We start from the raw sequence: 18,549 nt of genomic DNA on the forward strand, positions 1-18,549 counted from the left end.
TAATATGGTTTCCTAGTTTAACTCAAATGAAATTTCTTTGCATCAGTTTTGATATTTGCTCTGTGGTTTGAAGATCTCAGTGTGCACTATTCACTCCTGATCTCACCAAGAAAAACACCATAGCAAATTCCTATTTCTCCTGCAGTGCAATAGATTAAAGCATTTTACCTTTGACAATGTGTTCCAGAGATCATTTCTGGCTGCATTGCCATACTTGTGAATGGTTAAATAGTCCTACAAAAATAAAATAAAAATAAAAATCAGTATTAAAATACATAGGCCAAACAACGGGAGCTGTGCAACACTGCTATTAGGAGTTAAATCACATCAATGTTTGCATTTGTTAGAAATCTAGAAATACACAATATGTTTATCCTAAGGGAATAAATAAACAGTTTCTTAAGCTACTTTGCAATGCAAAAATTGTTGCTAAAAATTAAATGCTCTTCCTTTTCTGTGTAAGTCATTTTAGAAGCTAAATATCTTTAATATATATAATATAAAGCTAAATATCTTTAATATATGTCTTTAGAATACATGTCTAATCTTGGGAAAGGTTCCTAGGTAATTTTCAGCAATGAAAGGAGAAGCTGTTAAAAGACAGTTCCAGTTGCTATTTTAGCAGGTCATTCTGCTTTGTCTAGTGTCAAAAATTTCTGCACTTGGATGACAGTTGGATTCATTACAGAAGATTTAACTGAGCAATAGTCCATCTGAACTCAAAACTCTCATCTAGGGAGATCCTGGCCCCCCAGTGTCAAAACACATAATGCTAGCAACTAGGGCTGCAACAGATTATCACAAAGGCTCTCCACAACAGAGAGCAGTGGAGGACATATGACAGGAATCCGACTCCATGCTTGTGCACAGGAACTTACATGTGTGTTTTCAAGCCACCTGTGACTCAGAGTCTGAGGAGGTTCTAAACTGAATGCTTTCATTTATTCCACCACAGTTTCAATAGCTGAAGGTCCATTGTTCTCCCAAGAAAGATAATTCCCAATAAGCTTCCAGCATATTACAATAACTTCTAAAATTAATAGTTTAAGCATACTACCAGCTTGGGTCTAGGTCTTTCACACATAAAATACTTGCTTTTTAAAATGACTTCTGGAGAGACAACACTGTTGTTTCCCACTATCCCATGTCCCTTGATAACAGTTCATTCAGTTACAAAAGTGAAATTCAGCAGCGATTATTTGAATAATATACATTTCAAGCATTTGATTGGGAGAATTAAGTGAAAAACACAGATCAGAGGTTGTATATCAACTGGTTCTCCTACAATTGAATTTCTACCATCGTCACTTTGCACAATGGTAGAAGACAAACCCTAATTTACTGCACAATGATAAAACTAGGACAAATTTGCTGACTGTGTTATCTGTGCTTTGTGTGAAGTAAGATACTTTGGGAATAATTAGTATTTGGAAAGCAAATTTTCTGATACACAAATTGTAGCACCTGTGACAGATTTAGCTTTTGTCAGCCAACTTATAGTGAAACAAACAACAACTCCCATTTAATCACAGACTAAGAAGGCTAAATGAGAACACTGACTCTTTAAATGCAGTGCTGAGTCTTAACAATGTCATGAGACTAACTCAGAAAAAAGACAATATTATACAGGCTGCCCCTATAGCACACTGTGTTTCCATTTTGTCTAAAAATACAGAACCATTTAAGGCACAGTGAAACATTCAATAGCTTCCAAGGCTAAAAAAGCTGAATTGCAAATTAGAAAGCTAAAATGGGAATAAACAAAAGTGGGACAAGGTAAATAAATAACAACAGATATACAATCCACATTTTAAGCAATACTAGAAAATGCTGCATATATTGGTCCTTCAGAGAGATGCTGTTAGAATCATTACAGAGCAAAAGAAAATGGGTGCAATACTTGAGGACTTCATCCAGGCAATAATCCTGCTTACCACTCTACCATTAGACATTATATTTGACTTCTACATTTTGTGTTCAGAAAGACTGCAGAGTTTAAATGCTTCTTCCTTTTCTTTAGGGTTTGGTTTTGTTCGTTTTTTTTCCTCCCAACACATGGATTGGACAGTTCAAATGTGGTTTGTCACTCAGTTAAAAATTTATTATCCTCCAATCTAACATGTTTAGCTCACAAAGAAAAACAAAAGCAATCCTAACCTTTACCATGAAATAAGAATACACAATAGGAAACACAATGTCTTGGTACGTTCCTTGTACCATACAGCCTAATCATCAATTTTGTCATTATTTCATGAAAGTTGCATCAAGAGCATAAACACAACATAAAACTAGTAGTGTTATCAAACACATGCACAAAAATCAGTCCTAAGTGACAGTGTGTATCAACATAGGCTTTCATTAGTAAACCGACATTGCAATCTCAAATCTGAGTGTGCTTTCGAAAGCCACAAGAGCATAAGGCTTCTGAAACAGGTCTCATCAAATATCCTCTTATTCCTAGCCTCATATATATTTTTTTCAACAATAACCAGTAGAAAACACCTGAAAACAGTATAAAACTAGAAAAGCATACAGTGGTACCTCCCACAACTGCTCTTCCATCACCCAGCACTTCACAGAACCAGAAATCCTAAGCAGATTAGTATCCTTGCATTTAATAGTTATCTTCTGTGAATTCGGCTGGTTGCTTTCTGAACAAATCAGCATTTGCAATACCTTATGAAAAATCATTTCTCACTTCAGTGATCTGTTGTGTGATACCTTTTCCAAATACCTGCCTGTCTGCTGGTTTCATCTGCCGCTTCCTACTTCTAGCATTAGAAGACACAGTGCATTACTGGTCCCCACTTCACTCTCCCCAAGCCACTCGTATTTTTACAGATCTTTATGGAATGTGTACAGCCTTTATATTGAGAACTCTGCCAGACCCAACCACTCCCAGCTCTGCTGCAAAGTTATATTGCCACCCGAGCTGCTGACTCCAAAGGTAGTTTGGATAGCTTCTGACCCTGCCTGAACTTTCATTACTAGATGATGAGTCTCACTTCCTCTTCCACTGACAGGCATTCAGCTTAAAAAGGAAAAGACATATCAGCATCAAATACATATCAGGAAATAGTAAAATAGGAGCCAAAGATCTATACATACCCTGCTTGTCTATTCTAAGGATGGAACAAGCAGGAATAGAATCCACTTTTCCTCCTGGGGACACATATCTAAGTCTTAAGCAGCTTGCAGAGGGGCAGAATACATGCTCTCATTCACTGTAATTCTCCAGGGCTGGAGTATTAGCCACACCTTTGCCTGTACATTTAGTAGAAAAACCAAAGCAAACAGAACAGAGATGCAAGCCACAAAACAGAAAAGGAGGATGACACTGAAAACACAGCTGTCTGAATCTAAGCTGCGCTCAGCACAGCTCCAAAGGAGGTGAAGTGACTTAAAGCCACTTATTCATAAACACATATGCCCAAAACCATCTGGCTGCAAGGCTGCTTCCCGTCATAAACTTGCAAGTCTATCACTGACAAAAGCTGTTCCATTGACTGGAGTATGCTGGAGCATGAAGATATGCATTAGCCACCTCCCTGTCAGCTATAGCCCTACAGTGTATGTGAGCACAGAAGATGGCAGGCAAATCTCTTTAACAACTCAAAGACTCAAGAGCGCTCTTCTACAACTCTTCCATTCTCCTTCACTGTAATGCTGCCTCTAAAGTTTTTCATTGTCATGAAGAAAGTAGGAAGAGTTCACAGACCCTAGGGCACTGTCACACAACATGAAAATTAATCAAAAACACACAACCAAATGTAATTAGCTGGGTTTACATTTTCAGCACGCATCCTCTTGTAATAGTCTTCCTAATATTTTCACTTTAAAACATGAAGCCACTCTTTGCCAAAAAGAATAATGGAATGTGATCCATTCACATCTATCAATAAAAAAATAATCAGACAATGCAGTTTTCTAACATGTTTTAGCAAGTCTTAACATTAAGGAAATAAATAAATAAATAAGCAACTAAGTATCCTGACTCTGTGATACCATGAAAACAAAGTCCATTTATTGCACATCCAAAGGATAAGATCCTTCCAAAAATCCCAACAGATTTAGACTACAGTATAATGTGTTATCGAACAGTAATCCTAATCCCCTCCCAAAATAGAATTAAAAGGCTCAATGCTTTTGAAATTATTTCTTGTAAACTGGAGAAGATAGATTGAACAGTAATAGGAACAGTGAAAAATGCTAAAAGATTTTGAAAGATGGTTTCAGTAATGCTGTACTGATTAAGCTTTCAGATCTTTTATTGTATTAGATATTTCTAAGAAAAGGAGATCATTTAAAAGGGAAAAGTCTTTCATTTCTTTGCAATATTGCCTATTAAGAAAGCCTCTTGGTTGCAAAATAAATGAACTACCCCACTATCCAAACATGATAATGCTCACAACTAATAAAACGCAGTGACTGATAAATACAAAACAGTTAATACCAAAAAGTTAAGCAAGTATAAAGGAGGAGTTAGTCTCCAAACATGTGCCTTAGTTTCAGGGGAGATTTTACATCTATAAACAGAAACCAAAATATCAGACCTAGGACTAAATTCCTCTCTCAGTTAATCTGTATGAAGCTGACTGCTCAGCTGAAGGAACAGCTCCAGACTTACATGAGTGATGCTGAGATCTTAAACAGATTGAGAAACTTCATTTTTCTCCTAAAGAAAAGTGGAAAATTCCACTATAAGAGGGAGGGAAATGTAGCAAACTATTTTCATCTCCAATTCTTGTGGCTATTTTTCTCCTTTCCCAGGGCTCAGGTAAAGCAGACCTGCCTCTACCTCCCGTTTTTTGTATTTCATTCCTACTCCTCAGTACACATCCTCCTCCCTTTGGCCTCCAATATGTTCCTGTTCAGTGCTTTTATACATGACTGCTGTATATCACTGAAGATTTAACGCTACAAAAGAAAAACATTTTCTTCAGGTAGAAGTCAGTCTCTAAGGCTCCAGGTATCAAATCCAGCATGTTTGTTTTCCTAGAAATTTATATACCTAACCTTAAGCCAACAGACACCATCTGACAGATGCTGACTCTGACTATAACATGACCCTTTTTCTTCCCTTCCTTCACACTGCTAGAATCAAATCTGCTATCACACATTATCTTAACATTGTCTAACATTCAAATAAAAAAGCTTGGTCCAGGATCAGAGTAGTGCACATGGCTGCAAAGGTGAGCAACAAACAAGAGGGAGTGAGAACCAGTGGTAAAGGACTACCAGCAAGCTACAAAACTCTGAAGATTCCCATAAGAGAGGAAGACTACTGAATAGAAAAGTTAAAATAGCCAACTACATTTGCAGTATTTTTCAGCTTTACAAGAGACTAATCCTGAAGAAACAGCCATAAGGAAGAGAAGTGATCACCCTCTCGGCTGGCAGTCAGCCAAGCAACAAAGGAGTAGGTAAATTCACCTTACTGGTCATGGTCAACACTGTGTAAGGCAAATTAGTTGGTGGTTAACTCTATTTGTGTCAAGAATTAATTTGTACAGTGAGTCAAGCTGCAGAGGTACCTCCAAACTGAAAGAACAGCTGTTATCAGACCAGTTGTCAAAGCACTACTGCAATGCCAGCCAAGAAAAAAACTGGAAAACAGGTTTTTCCTGGACAAGTAAGCCAAACAACTGCTTCACTTTCAACATGGTCTTACTAGAAGTGCCCAAAACTGCTTTCAGGCAGTCTAGTAAGAAACTGCCAACATACAGAATATACTAGAGTCATAGAATATATTTTCATCATAGCTTCCACCAGAGGATCAAAAATGTTGATTTTCTTCCTATACTTTAATCTATAATGGCATTAAAATGTTCTTCTTATGAAAACTAAAGTTACTCAAAAGCCAAGAATTTAACTAACTAAAAAACATTTCAACTCAAAATAACAAAAAGGCAGCATCAAAATTATATTGAAATAGCAAGCACATAAGGAATATAAGGTAATGCCTGCAGATAGCAGGCCTGACTATGTAGATAGCCCTTACCTAGTATTAAAATTATCACATCTGTTACAGTCACAGCATCAAATGCATTCCTGTATCTGCCTTGAGCATCACAGTTTGATGATACTTTAGTGGTACAGCCAGACTAAGCAGGTCTCACAATCTTTGCTGTTCCTTGGACCCATGCCCCTGTTTCGGATGCTACTTTTCAGATTAGAACTCCAAAGTTGCCTATATAGGAGTGAATCTAGCATTCCCCACTAATGACACCCTTCCTTCCTTGATCAAGCTTACCAAGGAGGACTCCAAACTCCACTGGAATAAATGAAGTGGTGTTGGGTGGCCATGAATGGAGGAGAACAAGCAGCTGGAGGCAGCATTGAGGAAAACAGAACAGTGGTTTCCTAAGCCAGGGGCCTTTCCAACTATGTGCTAAGTATTATGAAAGACACTGGACAGAAAGATACACAGTGGTGATTTCAGAATATAGCTACGAGAAAGATTATCAGTGCCTCACATTTAAGAGGAATAAAATTTCATTTAGAAGTGTATTTCTCTAAAAGTGATGCTCAAATGTTCTTTTCAAATGTTTAAGTAACAGTTGGTAGTGTCATTTCTCATCAATAAGCTAATTTTTATAGTGAATTAGTTAACCTTCATTAGAAATCATGTGTGGACGCTGCATTCAAAACTGAAGTAGACTAAATTCAGAAACTTAATAAAAACACTACAATCAGAAATCAAAGAAATTAAAGAAAGGAAATAACATTTAACTTCAGTTTTTAAAGTGTCCACATCGGGCTACCATGAGGTTCAACTAATCCAATTATAATTACCACCCTCTGCAGTTTTGAATGAACTTTTGTATTACCCTGTTTAAAATGTCTACTACCAGGAGCTTCTTAGCCAGCTTCTAGTTCAAACTCACAAATAGGTAAAAAGAAGCTTAAAAAAAGCCCAAAAGGTGTGCAACATACTTCAAAGCCATCATACAAAAATTCACTTCAGCTGTGTTTTGCCTTCTCTTTGGGTCACTATTTCAGGGAACACATAAAATCCTAGGGAAGAAACTCAGTGGAATCCTATCACTGTACATCTGCTGAAATTCCAGCCCTTAATTTCCAAAAGGTGCATTTAGACTTTTTTCACGTACAACAGTGATATCATGCTGACAAACCAGCAGCAACTGGAAAATATCCAGTCAATATGCAATATCTACAATTAAATCATTATGTCTAAACAGCAAGCTATAACTACTAATCAGAAAGAGTTAAACTGGAACCACACATGGAAATAAATCTTAATTCCCTCTGGAGCCAATGATGCTGAATGGGCCACATAATTATAGCATTTTATTTTGTCCTTTTTCCTTTGTAATTCATGATACTCCCATTGATGCTAACGATAATCAGATCGGCAGAACTGACATTTCTGGCATTATAAGGGCCAATGGGAGTTTTAGCATTGATTTTGTGGGAGAAAATTCAGGGCAATGTTGAGAATATCTCATCCATTATATTAGAAGTATAACATTCATTTAGAGGATCCAGACAGGACCTGAGCCCTGTTATATGCAGGCTGAGATACAGGAAAAGCCAGTAAAAGAAAGCAGGCAAGAGCCATCGTTAAGTCACTGGGATTGCTTTCTTTGCTCTACCCACTGCTGGTTGATAAGAAACCAGTATTATAAATTGGAAATAAGCCAACTAAAATCAACATGGCCCTTCATTTTCATTCCAACACAAGAAGAAAAACTTCAAGTGACTGTAAAGAGTTCAATTTTTCAATTAATAATCTTCTGTAGTGCAACTCCATGAACCCAATGTAAATGGGGCATCTAAAACTGAATAAAAATCTGTATTCCGGCAAATTTACAGCTACTTTAAAATATATCCTGCTTTGCTGAGAATCCTTGATAAAATATGAGAAATATTAAATTGAGAGGTTTATTTCCCTTGTAAAATTCAACTTCACCTTTTAGCTATGAATATGAAGAGGAGAGTGGTTCCATTTTGAAACACAGCAGCAGCAGTTGCAGTGTGGTGGCAAAGCAGTTTGTAAGTGAAGTCTAAAGGGAACAGTTAGAAGGATTGCGAAGTTAGTGCATGGCAGCGTCAGATGGTATCTGCTGTGCAGGAAGAAACCTGCTAGTATACGAAACTTGGCTTTAAAGAAAAACGTATTTGATATATTATTTGGTAGCAGTACTGAAATACTGAGCTAAGGACAAATCCTACAGAATAAAGCACTCTCTGAAATCGAACTGCATACATTTGATTGAATTTGTACATTAATTTAATTCTGTCTTGTCTGGTTGTATAATACACTTTAACCTAAAACCACACATTGCTCAAAAATTATACTTTCAGTGCACACAAAAAAAAAAGATGGAAAGTTTTCCAGAGATATTTAGATGGCACATGCTAATAGTGACAGGTTGGCTGCTCATTCCTCTGCATTATTCTGAACTATGACCAAGAATTGCTAACCAGGCAAAATCTCTGCTGTACTTTTCTGTAATAATTTTCTCTATATAAACACCAGACTTGGAAAAAAGTTATTGCTCTTTATTATGAAAAGGTGTTCGTAAACCAATCAAGAAAACTTTCTGCAAGCATGTCACCGTGTCTAGACCATAAAGACCTGCAACACTCACACATTAACAGTGAATAACAGATAGAGAATCAATGAGGAAATGTTTCTCATTTTGCAAAACACCTTTACACAATTCAGTACCTAGAGCTGCACCTTTTTTTTTCCAAAATATAGACACCTTAAAAATCATTAGCCTTTACATCTGGAGACGTGTGTCAAGTTAGCCACAGTAACTTAGCTTTAAATTCATGTAGGGGAAGGAAAAGGAAGAGGAAGGGGAAGAGAAAAAAGGGAGGAGGAAGAGAAGAAAGAGATGATAAAGAAGAGGAGAAAGTTTTCACAACAGCATGTTTTGTCCAGCACAGATTCAGGATATTTTTTTCTGAATGTCCTCCACTAGACTGAAGTAGATTGATCTATTTGTTTAATTTCCAATATATATAACGTGTTAACTAGGAGTTCAATCCAGCTGTATTTGTTCTGAAAATATCCTCATTGACTTCTAAAGAGCTAATGGAAATTCTGATTGCATAAGAGCAGCAAAATCACGCACAAAATTATTCCCTTCCAGTGCCCTGTAAAATCCACTGAGCTGCCTCATAACAACAGAGGTAAGGCTGGCACTGAGCTGCTATCAGGAAAACAGTGTAATTCTATTCCAAAAGAAAACATTTTTGTAAATAGCTGCTGAGTCTGCTGACATTATCTGGAAATTCCTATCTATCACTCTTTCTCTTAATAATTCCTATAATAAAAATGAAAGAGAAAACAGTCATAACTGAATTTCATATGCAACAAAAAGAAGCTCACTGAAGGCACACCAAGTGAATAGCTATGCAGTATCTGTAACATGACTGACTCTAACATTGCCATAAAGGGCAATGCTGTTCCAAGAAAACAAACTTGGTTTATACACAGTGTGTATACTAATTTTTTCTTTTTGTAAAAGCTTTATTGGCACAGCAAATTAACATTTTATCCTAGCTGAAGAACACCATGACTTCCTCCTAATGAAGGCAATACCATCCATAACCTTGCTCTGAACCCAGGCACTAGGGACACTGCTGGCTTTTGAGGTTCAGCAGCAGCCACCCTCACCACATTTTATGTTCTTTGCTGCGACCTCCAATGTGGGCAAAGTGTAACTGTGTGAACTGAAATCCTGTCTTCAAAGAGTACATCTTAGATAGAATTCTTCTCCAAAATTTTAGTCAACACCAGAAAGTACTGAAAAATACCACTTTTTTTTTTTTTTTTTTTTTTTTTTTTTTTAATCAGTGTGTCCTTCCATCTGCTGTCCCCATGCACTGGAGCACAGCTCTAAAGGTCAGAAGGAAAATGATCTTGTTTCAGGAAAATGCTTTTTCCTAGCACTGATCACTTAGATATCCCAGGAGCAACAGAGACCCTCTCTCTCCCTGCACCGACCGCTCACAGCTGCTTACACTCAGAGGGAGACTCAGGCCCTGAAGCAGAAAGCAAAGAGCCCATGTCTCCCTTCTCCTGGCAACTCCCACAACTCGGGAAGAAAACTGTCTGATCCAAATGCTCCAGGAACATAAAGCAGAGCAGAAAGATGGAAAGAAGATAATTTAACCTAACAGGAATATTCTGCTAATGCACCATTTCAGGAAAAAGCTCCCTTTGCAGAGCACCAACGTTATATGGGGCAAAAATCCACCAGCACACATGATGTGTGGCTGCTAAAATTGTGGGTGCATTGTGTTCAGCCTTGCCAATGTTCTGCTTTCCAAAAGGTAATAGTTAAACTGTAGAACTGTAGATAAACCAAATACTCTCACTGCTTGTTGCATACCAGGACAGCACTGTGGTCTCATTTGTAGCAGAGCTGGACTCTGTGACTGATCCTGATGTGACATCTGTTCTGAATATCTCAAGTGGTTTATAATGCTAAACATTTTAACAGAATATCTTCTTGGGTTTCAAAATAGATATCCAAATTTCATGGCTCTTTTTAATTTTACTCACATTGGTCCAATTTCCCTTCAGATGTACAGGCACTCCATTCTCATTAATCTATTTAAAGAAATATTAGTTGAATGATCAGCATGTTCTGGAGGCTCACCTTGGTGTCTTCACAGGCAGAGCAGCTGCCACATAGTTGACAATGATGACAGTGGAAGCTGTGCTTTGAACACATAAATTCTTCTGACCCCTAAGTGCTAAGACTTGGGAGTTTTTGCATACTTCACACCTATGTAAATTTTAACTTCAATTTCTCTGTGCCTAGATCTCCACCCTAGCACCATGCCTTTCTTTCCCTATGAGGTTTCTGTCCTCTACATTAACTGTTGGTGATGCACCCTGACACCACACTGGATGACATTTAAGAAAATTGAATGTAGCAATTAGGAACTGGGCTACAAAGCAAATGAGAAGTATATGAAACTACTGAACAAAAGAACAATTCAGTTAGCATGGTCCACCCTGTGAACTGAATCAGACATTGTTCTATGTAGAAAACACTGGGTACTGGCATAATTTAAAAAGTGATAAAGGTGCACACAGAGGAAAAAATAAAAAAGAATGGAAAAATAAAATTAACTTTAGCATTTCTCAAAAAATTTACATTTAAATTATGCAACTTCAAACACAATTTTCCTTTAAGCATTAGCATTTTGCTACATACACTATACTCAAATACTCTTGGAGTTAGAGGAAGAATTTCCATTTTTGGAGTGATATCCAAGTCTGGCCCTTACTATGCTATAAGTCTTTAACATTTTGAAAGGAAAAAAATATTGTGACACGAAAACTTATGGAAGTTTCTTATGCAAGAAGCAGACCTACTGTCTTTTACTGACCTGCGCAAGTCAAAGTCAATAGAAATTCAGCTCATAACGCTGAATTCATTTAACAAATGTAAACTAAAATCCAGAGTGATGTAAATTAGAAGAAAAAGACATACTGAGGGGGGAAAAAAGGTGAAAGATGCTAACAATCTCATAGGACATGCACTGTAGAAAAAGTGATGTCAGCTCCTATGAGATTTCCCATGATTTCTGAAGTCCTCCCTTTAACATGCTCAAGTTCTCCAGCTGACAATTCTCAGCTAAAGGGACTGGTAACAACTACTTCAGACAGTTAATTGCCAGAACATCTATGATGATACTTTGATGTTCACTAAGGTCATACACTCTGCTTTTCTAAACCAGAGGAGGTGGGTGCAGAATCAGCTGAAAAGTACTTTACTCAACACCTAGTAAATGCACCAGCTACAACACCAGAGGTACTGTAGATGTTAAGAGGCTCCTCCTGGGTGGCAAAAGTTACATCCTTTGACTGAGCAAAAGAAGACTCCAGGTACTTCCATGTGCACTGTTGATATGCAGGGAGCATTGCAGTTTACTGCTTCATTGACCTCGATCCTAAGATGCTTGATTTTTTGTTTGTCTTTGCAGATTTTTTTATGCTTTTACAGAAAATTCTTGAAAAGAATTCTCTAATGATGTCTCATTAAAGACAGCAAACAACTAACTGTAATGAATTGATAAGAAAGATACAATAAATAGGTATTATTTGGGTACACTGTTTAATACGCTATGTAAAAAATAGATTATCGTGTAATACCATGGAAATAGATGAAAGTATTTCATGCATTACTATTTCGTGCACATGGTCGGTGTCTAAAAAACAGGAAAAAGCAGTGTAGATGAAAGGAAGTTTAAATAGCCAGCAATATGATACTAGGAAGTAACTGAGATCTGAACCTTGCTGTATTTAATAGCCTGAACACCACACTTCCCCAGACAGCTCCTGTGAAAGACTGACTAATTTGTTTCAATACAGTGGCCATTCTACAGCACCAAAAGAGACAGTGTCTATCCAAAGCACTGTATGAAAATCCCTCCAAATGTACAATGTGAAGCCTAAAAAGTAGTTAATTTATCACAGAAGCAGAGATTCCTACGGTAACTAATTCAAACTGCTGATGATGCACTAAATCAGAGTGAATGATGAACACATACATAGCAGCAAGTGAAGTTCAAAAGGATACAGATCTATGTGATCAATGAGCTGTCACACAGCAAGTGAAATGCAGTGTTGACAAATGTACAGTAATAGAGATGAAACTCCAAAATAATCAAACCAAATATAAGAAAATAAACCAGTGCAGAAATATATCTCATTACAGCACTGGAGGTGCCTTTTAAAACATATCTACCAAACATTCAAATCACTGGTACTTCTCTCTCTATTAAATTAAAAAAAAATAAAAACCAAGCACTGATTACTTGAAGAGATGCATTGACGTAACGCAGTAAAATCTTCCCAAAAATGCAATCCAGTGACACCAGACATGTAAGAAACAATTTGTTTCAGGCACAGAGTTGGAACAACAGCCTACAGAAGAAAATCTCACGCAGACCTAGTATCGTATTGCACGTTACCACCCTGAGTGATGACTGAATGATAAAGCCAACTTATGGCTTCTACCTCTATCAATTTGTGTAGATCAGAAACATAATCAGAGCAAGTGGTGCTGACCAAGCCTCTTCATATACTAACCAACTTCTTACCTGATTAATAGCTTTTTGACTGAAAAGCAACACCATTTTGTAAGAAGAGTACTGGCATTCAGTGATGTGCACTTCTTGAATTTTCCTGAGGCATAAGAAACTGCACATCATGAAAGATGCCAGAGCCTTTACAAAGACATTAATCACCTGCTGTGAGAAGGACGGATTTATTAGACATTTTCTACAAAAATAATAGCTGTAACTTTCTCATATGCAAGTGTTACCAGCTGTGGCTACTGCTGTCATTATTCAATTATTCATTACAGCCAATAGAAATATATTCTCTTTTGCTTTTGCCTGCAGAGTGGTACAGTAAGAATTTTCTGTCTTTAACTAAATCTCCTGTTTGAAATGCCATATAATTCAAGACATCATATCTTTGAAGGGCTTTTCAAAAATCCTGCCTTCACTAGTCTCTTGGATGCAGCTTTATTGTATAATCAAATGCCCTTTCAAGTATATTTACCATCATAGGAACAGTCCAGTTACTTTTGACAGATATGAATCTCTACAAAGACATCTACACTGTAAAAATAAGCACTTCTACCAGAATTTTACTTCCTTTCAGACTCCTTAACAGAACAGTTTGCTAAACTGTTACAGATCACATGCACATTTGTACATTTCCCTCAGATTATATTTATTGGTAAAAAATATCCACCAAAGAATCTCATTCTCCTCCATCAACTTTCTGCTTTTTAATGCAATTGATTGTTTTCTTTGACAAATAAGGGATTTTTCACCCCCAGCCTGTCTCCACCTGCTATTTTAAAAGTCCACATGCCAAGTGAGTAAGAAAAAACAAGCAATTAACAAATAAGGTAGCAATCCTATTTGCTTCTTGTTCTAAACCTTATTTTTTCCTCTCCCTAACCCAAAGTTAAGTTATACCTTGTCTGTTGTAGTGTCTCCAATATTAAAGTTGTAATGCTTTAGCTCTTAATAATATGATGAATCATGCCTTGATTTGGATGAAACCACAAACAAATCCAACACAAATAAATATAAGACCTCAGAATTACTCTTTTTTATCATCTGTTAAACACTTAAGGACATAGCTAATACATTAAAAAGAATTGAAATAATACTGGAAATCTAATGGAGTGGAGAGGTAACAATAGAGAAGGTTCCTGGAGTGTGTGGAAGTTAACTTCCAGACACAGCTGCTGAGCAAGACAACTAAAAAAGCAGCCCCACAGGAGCTCTTGTTTTTGAACAAAGACTGGTGGGTGACGTGATGATTGGAAGGCATCATGGGCTCAGCAATTATGAAATGACAGAGTTTGAGTTTTCAATTCTTGGAGAAATTAGGAGAGGGGTCAGCAGAAATGCTACCTCGGCCTGTTTATGACACTCTTTGAGAGAGCCCCTTGGGTTTTTGCCTGAAGAGCAAAGGAGTCCAGGAATGCTGAACATATTTAAGAAATCCTAAAGGTGCTGGAGCTGGCCATCCCCACATGCTGAAAGACAAGCCAGTGGGGAAGACCATTAGCCTGGCTGCACAGAGAGCTTTGTCTGGAGCTCAGATAACAAAAACAAGTTTATGACCTTTGGAAGAAGGGGCAAGCAACTCAGGAGGACTACAAGGGCATTGTGAGGTTATGCAGGCAGAAAACTTGAAGAGTCAAAGCCAAAGTAGAACTTTATCTAGACACTGCTGTAAAACACATTAAAAATATGTTTCTATAAATACATTAGCAACAGAAGGAGGGCTGAGAATCTCAATTTTTGGTAGAATATGGGGAATAACATTGTGACAAAGAATGAGGAAAAGGCTGGGGCACTTAATGCCTTCTTAGTCTCAGTCTTTCATAGTAGGACCAATTGTTCATTGGGTACCCAGCCCCCTGAGCTGGACAACAGAGACAGAGAGCAGAACTAAAGCACCAAACATCTGAGGGAAATGGTTGGCAGTCTTTTACACCACTTAGATACACAGAAGTCTATTGGAAAGGACAGGATCCATCCAAGGGTCCTGAAGGAGCTGGCAGCAGTGCCCACCAAGTCACTTTCCATCATTTACCAGTAGTTCTGGCTCACTGGGTAAGTCGTAGACAACCAGAGGTGGGCAATGTGACACCCATTTACAAGAAGGGCTGGAGGGATGTTCTGAGGAATGACAGGCCTGTCAGCCTGACCTCAGTGCCAGGGAAGGTCATGGAGCAGATTGTCGTGAGTGCCATCAAACGGCAGATGCAAGACAACCAGGGCGTCAGGCCAGCCAGCATGCTGTAAGAAAGGTCCTGTTTGACCTACCTGACCCCTTCCTGTGACCTGCTTTGTGGATGAGGAAAGGCAGTGGATTTTGTCTACCTAAACTTACTAAAGCTTTTGACACCTTTTCCCACAGGATTCTCCTGGAAAAACTGGCTGTGTAGGTCTTTTAGAACTCAGTTACTCAGCAAGCCATTAGAATGGCACAGGAGGAATGAACCATCAAGTGCATTTTTAGAATATTTTTTATCTGAAGAGATTTACAAAGAGTAGTAGTATTCAATTTTGCTATTCTACAGAAATGACATTTAGTTGAATATTAGAGTTCCATGTTAAAACAGGATTCAAGACAACATAATTCAAAAACCCAAATGATGGTACCAAGCTAAAGAGCTAAAATGTCTAAACCAGTGCATACCCCAGAAAGGGTAAATTAATCCTCCGGTTTCCCTTGTCATTAGCAAAGATATGGCCCCCCAAATATACAGTGCAGGAACAGTATTTTGTTAGATTGCAAAATGCAAAATATTAAATGACTGACAGATATTTCCCACTGTATAATTTGTAGCTTATGAAAAACTTATGAACTTCATGTTTTATTTTGTTCAGCTTGAAAACATACACATGGAAAATCTCTATCTGGATTTCAAACTGATTTTAGTTAAAATCATCATCTTCCTACTGAACTGATGCCAAGACTTGTACTAGTCAGACTTTCACAGTTAGATTTTTCATAGACTTTCATTAGTAAACAGAATGGTTTCTATTCAGAGCCAAACTAGTGAAAAGCAGAAATAATAAGAAACCATTCAAATCAAAAACCAAAGCTCCATTACAACTTTATGGTAATTATGATTAATCCCTGCATAGCTATTCTTTGATCTGAGCTTTTTTCTCAGTCTATTTCAAGATAACTTGCACACTGTTATTTCTCAGGCAAATGTAGAAGAAAACAGAAAAACACAGTTTAAGATGTACACACTAAAACTTTTCCTTTCTAAAACCCTGAGTGACATACTCCACTGGGAAAAAGTGCTACTGAAATCTTCTATGAATGGATCTGTCCAAACAGAAGTTTCTGGCTGGAATATGGAGTTTGCTAGACTTAGGACAGAAGTCTTACTGTGTTAAATGACATGATGGTTTTACCCTTGACATACACAAGCCTTTATGAAGGAAACTTCTGATTTAAAAAGTTCTCATCTGGATGAGAAATTTATCTAATTGATCTGACCTGGTGTTACAACTAATCAAATGATCAAGGTGGTCCTATGAGTAAGTTATGCTACAAACCCTGATTGTACTGTAAATTCTCCAAAAAGCTGCATTTCCTCAGCAAGTTTCCTTTCATTGCCTTTGCACAGAAAATATCTCTCTGACATGACCAATGCATTCATTTAATTTTTGGTTTATATTTTATCTTCCAATTTATTTTGGTTAGAGGTAGAATTATTCTGTTAAAAAATGACCTGATCCTAGATGTAGTTTATTTAAATTTCAAAATGAAAAGCTTACTAAGAACAGATAAGATTGATTACTCCTTCCAACTTAGCATAATTGTATTTCAGGTGAACATCAATTTACTTTAAAGGACACTTCTAAGTAGCAGGCTGTATCATACATAATTCATCAATCACAGCTGCCTGTAACATGATTTACTCAAGCAGATTTCAATGGAATAGAGGGAATTGCATTGTTTTTTATGCTTTGGCTTGTTTGTTTTTAAATAGTTCACGAAACACTCCTTTGTCCTGAATTATTGCTGAAAGGAGTTCATCCTTGGTAATCAGCATGTTGAATTTCTTTCTCTTTCCATAGAAATGTTACCTCTTCAAATTTCTTTTAAAAGACAGAGTGAGTTTTCAAAACATCGTTAAGGCAGAGAGCACTCCATGCTTATTGAAGGTAAAAATAAAGCTCAAGGATTTTACTAGGGAGGAAAGCATGGCAAAATATTTATCTGAAAAGCATTATTCATTTTAGGGCTGTTTATTTTCCAGCTGGCTTATATTGTTATTATTTGTTAGACCTGTGAAACACAGGTGAAGAGAAGTAGTTACTTCCTCAGCTAGTCCTTCACATATTTGTCATATGGATAAAGTGGCTTTTATGTGGCACTCTACACAAAACTGTATGCCAGTTGAAGTACAATCACTTCATATATCAAGAAACATAGGTGAAACTGCATCTTCAATCAAATTCAGCTTCAGGGACATGGTGGTACTTCAGATGGTCCTAAGGTAAAGAAATATTTCCAGAAATTGATGCAAATATAGCTTCAAAAGAAAAAAGAGGGAGCAAGAGAAACTGCTAGAAATACACATCTACAGAAAGATGGAAATGCCTTCACTTACTTGTAAGCCCATTTGAAACACAGAGTGACCCATAAAGCCAGCCAACATTCGAATCAGAGCTGCACCCTATGGGAAATAATAGAGAAACAAAGTTACCAGTTTTGAATTCCAATATAACACAAAAAATATACTCAGAAGCAGGCATTTCCACCCAACACTAATATGCCTGAAACCTGTAACTTATACAATCTTTATTTCTGCTAGAATGAAAGAGAGAGAGAGAGAGAGAGAGAGAGAGAGAGAGAGATAAGATAATGCAAATGCTTACTAGGAAAAGTGAGGAGGCAAAGTGATAATAAGTGTTAATAAGTGATAATAAGCATTAATATCCTGCCCCATATGTTGAATAAGGCGCAGGTCAAACAACACACTCTCCCTACTGCTGGAGCATGCCTGTGTCAGTTCCACTGGTGACTGACCCCAACCCTTCTATGCACTCAACAGAAAGGCTCAGTTTTAACTGAGAGCAAAGAAATCGTGTCAACTGCAAATTCTACCTCAGTGATTATCCACAATACTTTTATCTCCATTACACTATTATACATCAGGATTCAGTGATACTACTTCCCTTTGTAACACCTTCAAGATCTGGGGACTAAAAGCAAATAATTTCCATTAGAATTTTATAAGATGTGGATATATATATATTTGACCTATTAATAGTCAGGTTACTTTCCAGACTATCATGCAAAGATACTTGTACAGCACTCTTTCTCTACTTATAGCAGTTCTTAGCCTCTTCCTCTTCAGGTAAAGCATAGAGATCTAAAAGACAAGTGATTCTAAATCCCAGTACTTACTGCAAGAAGCAGACAGATACTTGCAGGAGCAGCTTTTTTTACCCATCCTTGTGTCTTCTCACACACTCTCAGAAACACAGTTGCTG

At 37.3% G+C, this 18,549-nt stretch overlaps 1 protein-coding gene across 1 annotated transcript in view; it reads right to left on the minus strand.

The window, feature by feature from the left end:
* TRHDE (thyrotropin releasing hormone degrading enzyme) overlaps positions 1 to 18,549 on the minus strand; it is a 210,402-nt gene that overhangs the window by 79,394 nt on the left and 112,459 nt on the right. Inside the window, exons 7-8 of the mRNA XM_058022136.1 lie at positions 17,664 to 17,729; positions 169 to 234 (exon numbers count right to left, since the gene is read on the minus strand). Coding sequence (XP_057878119.1) covers positions 169 to 234; positions 17,664 to 17,729 — 132 coding nt within the window. The remainder of the gene's footprint in view (positions 1 to 168; positions 235 to 17,663; positions 17,730 to 18,549) is intronic.

Source organism: Melospiza georgiana, chromosome 4 (genome assembly GCF_028018845.1).
Source record: "Melospiza georgiana isolate bMelGeo1 chromosome 4, bMelGeo1.pri, whole genome shotgun sequence".
NCBI lineage: Eukaryota > Metazoa > Chordata > Aves > Passeriformes > Passerellidae > Melospiza > Melospiza georgiana.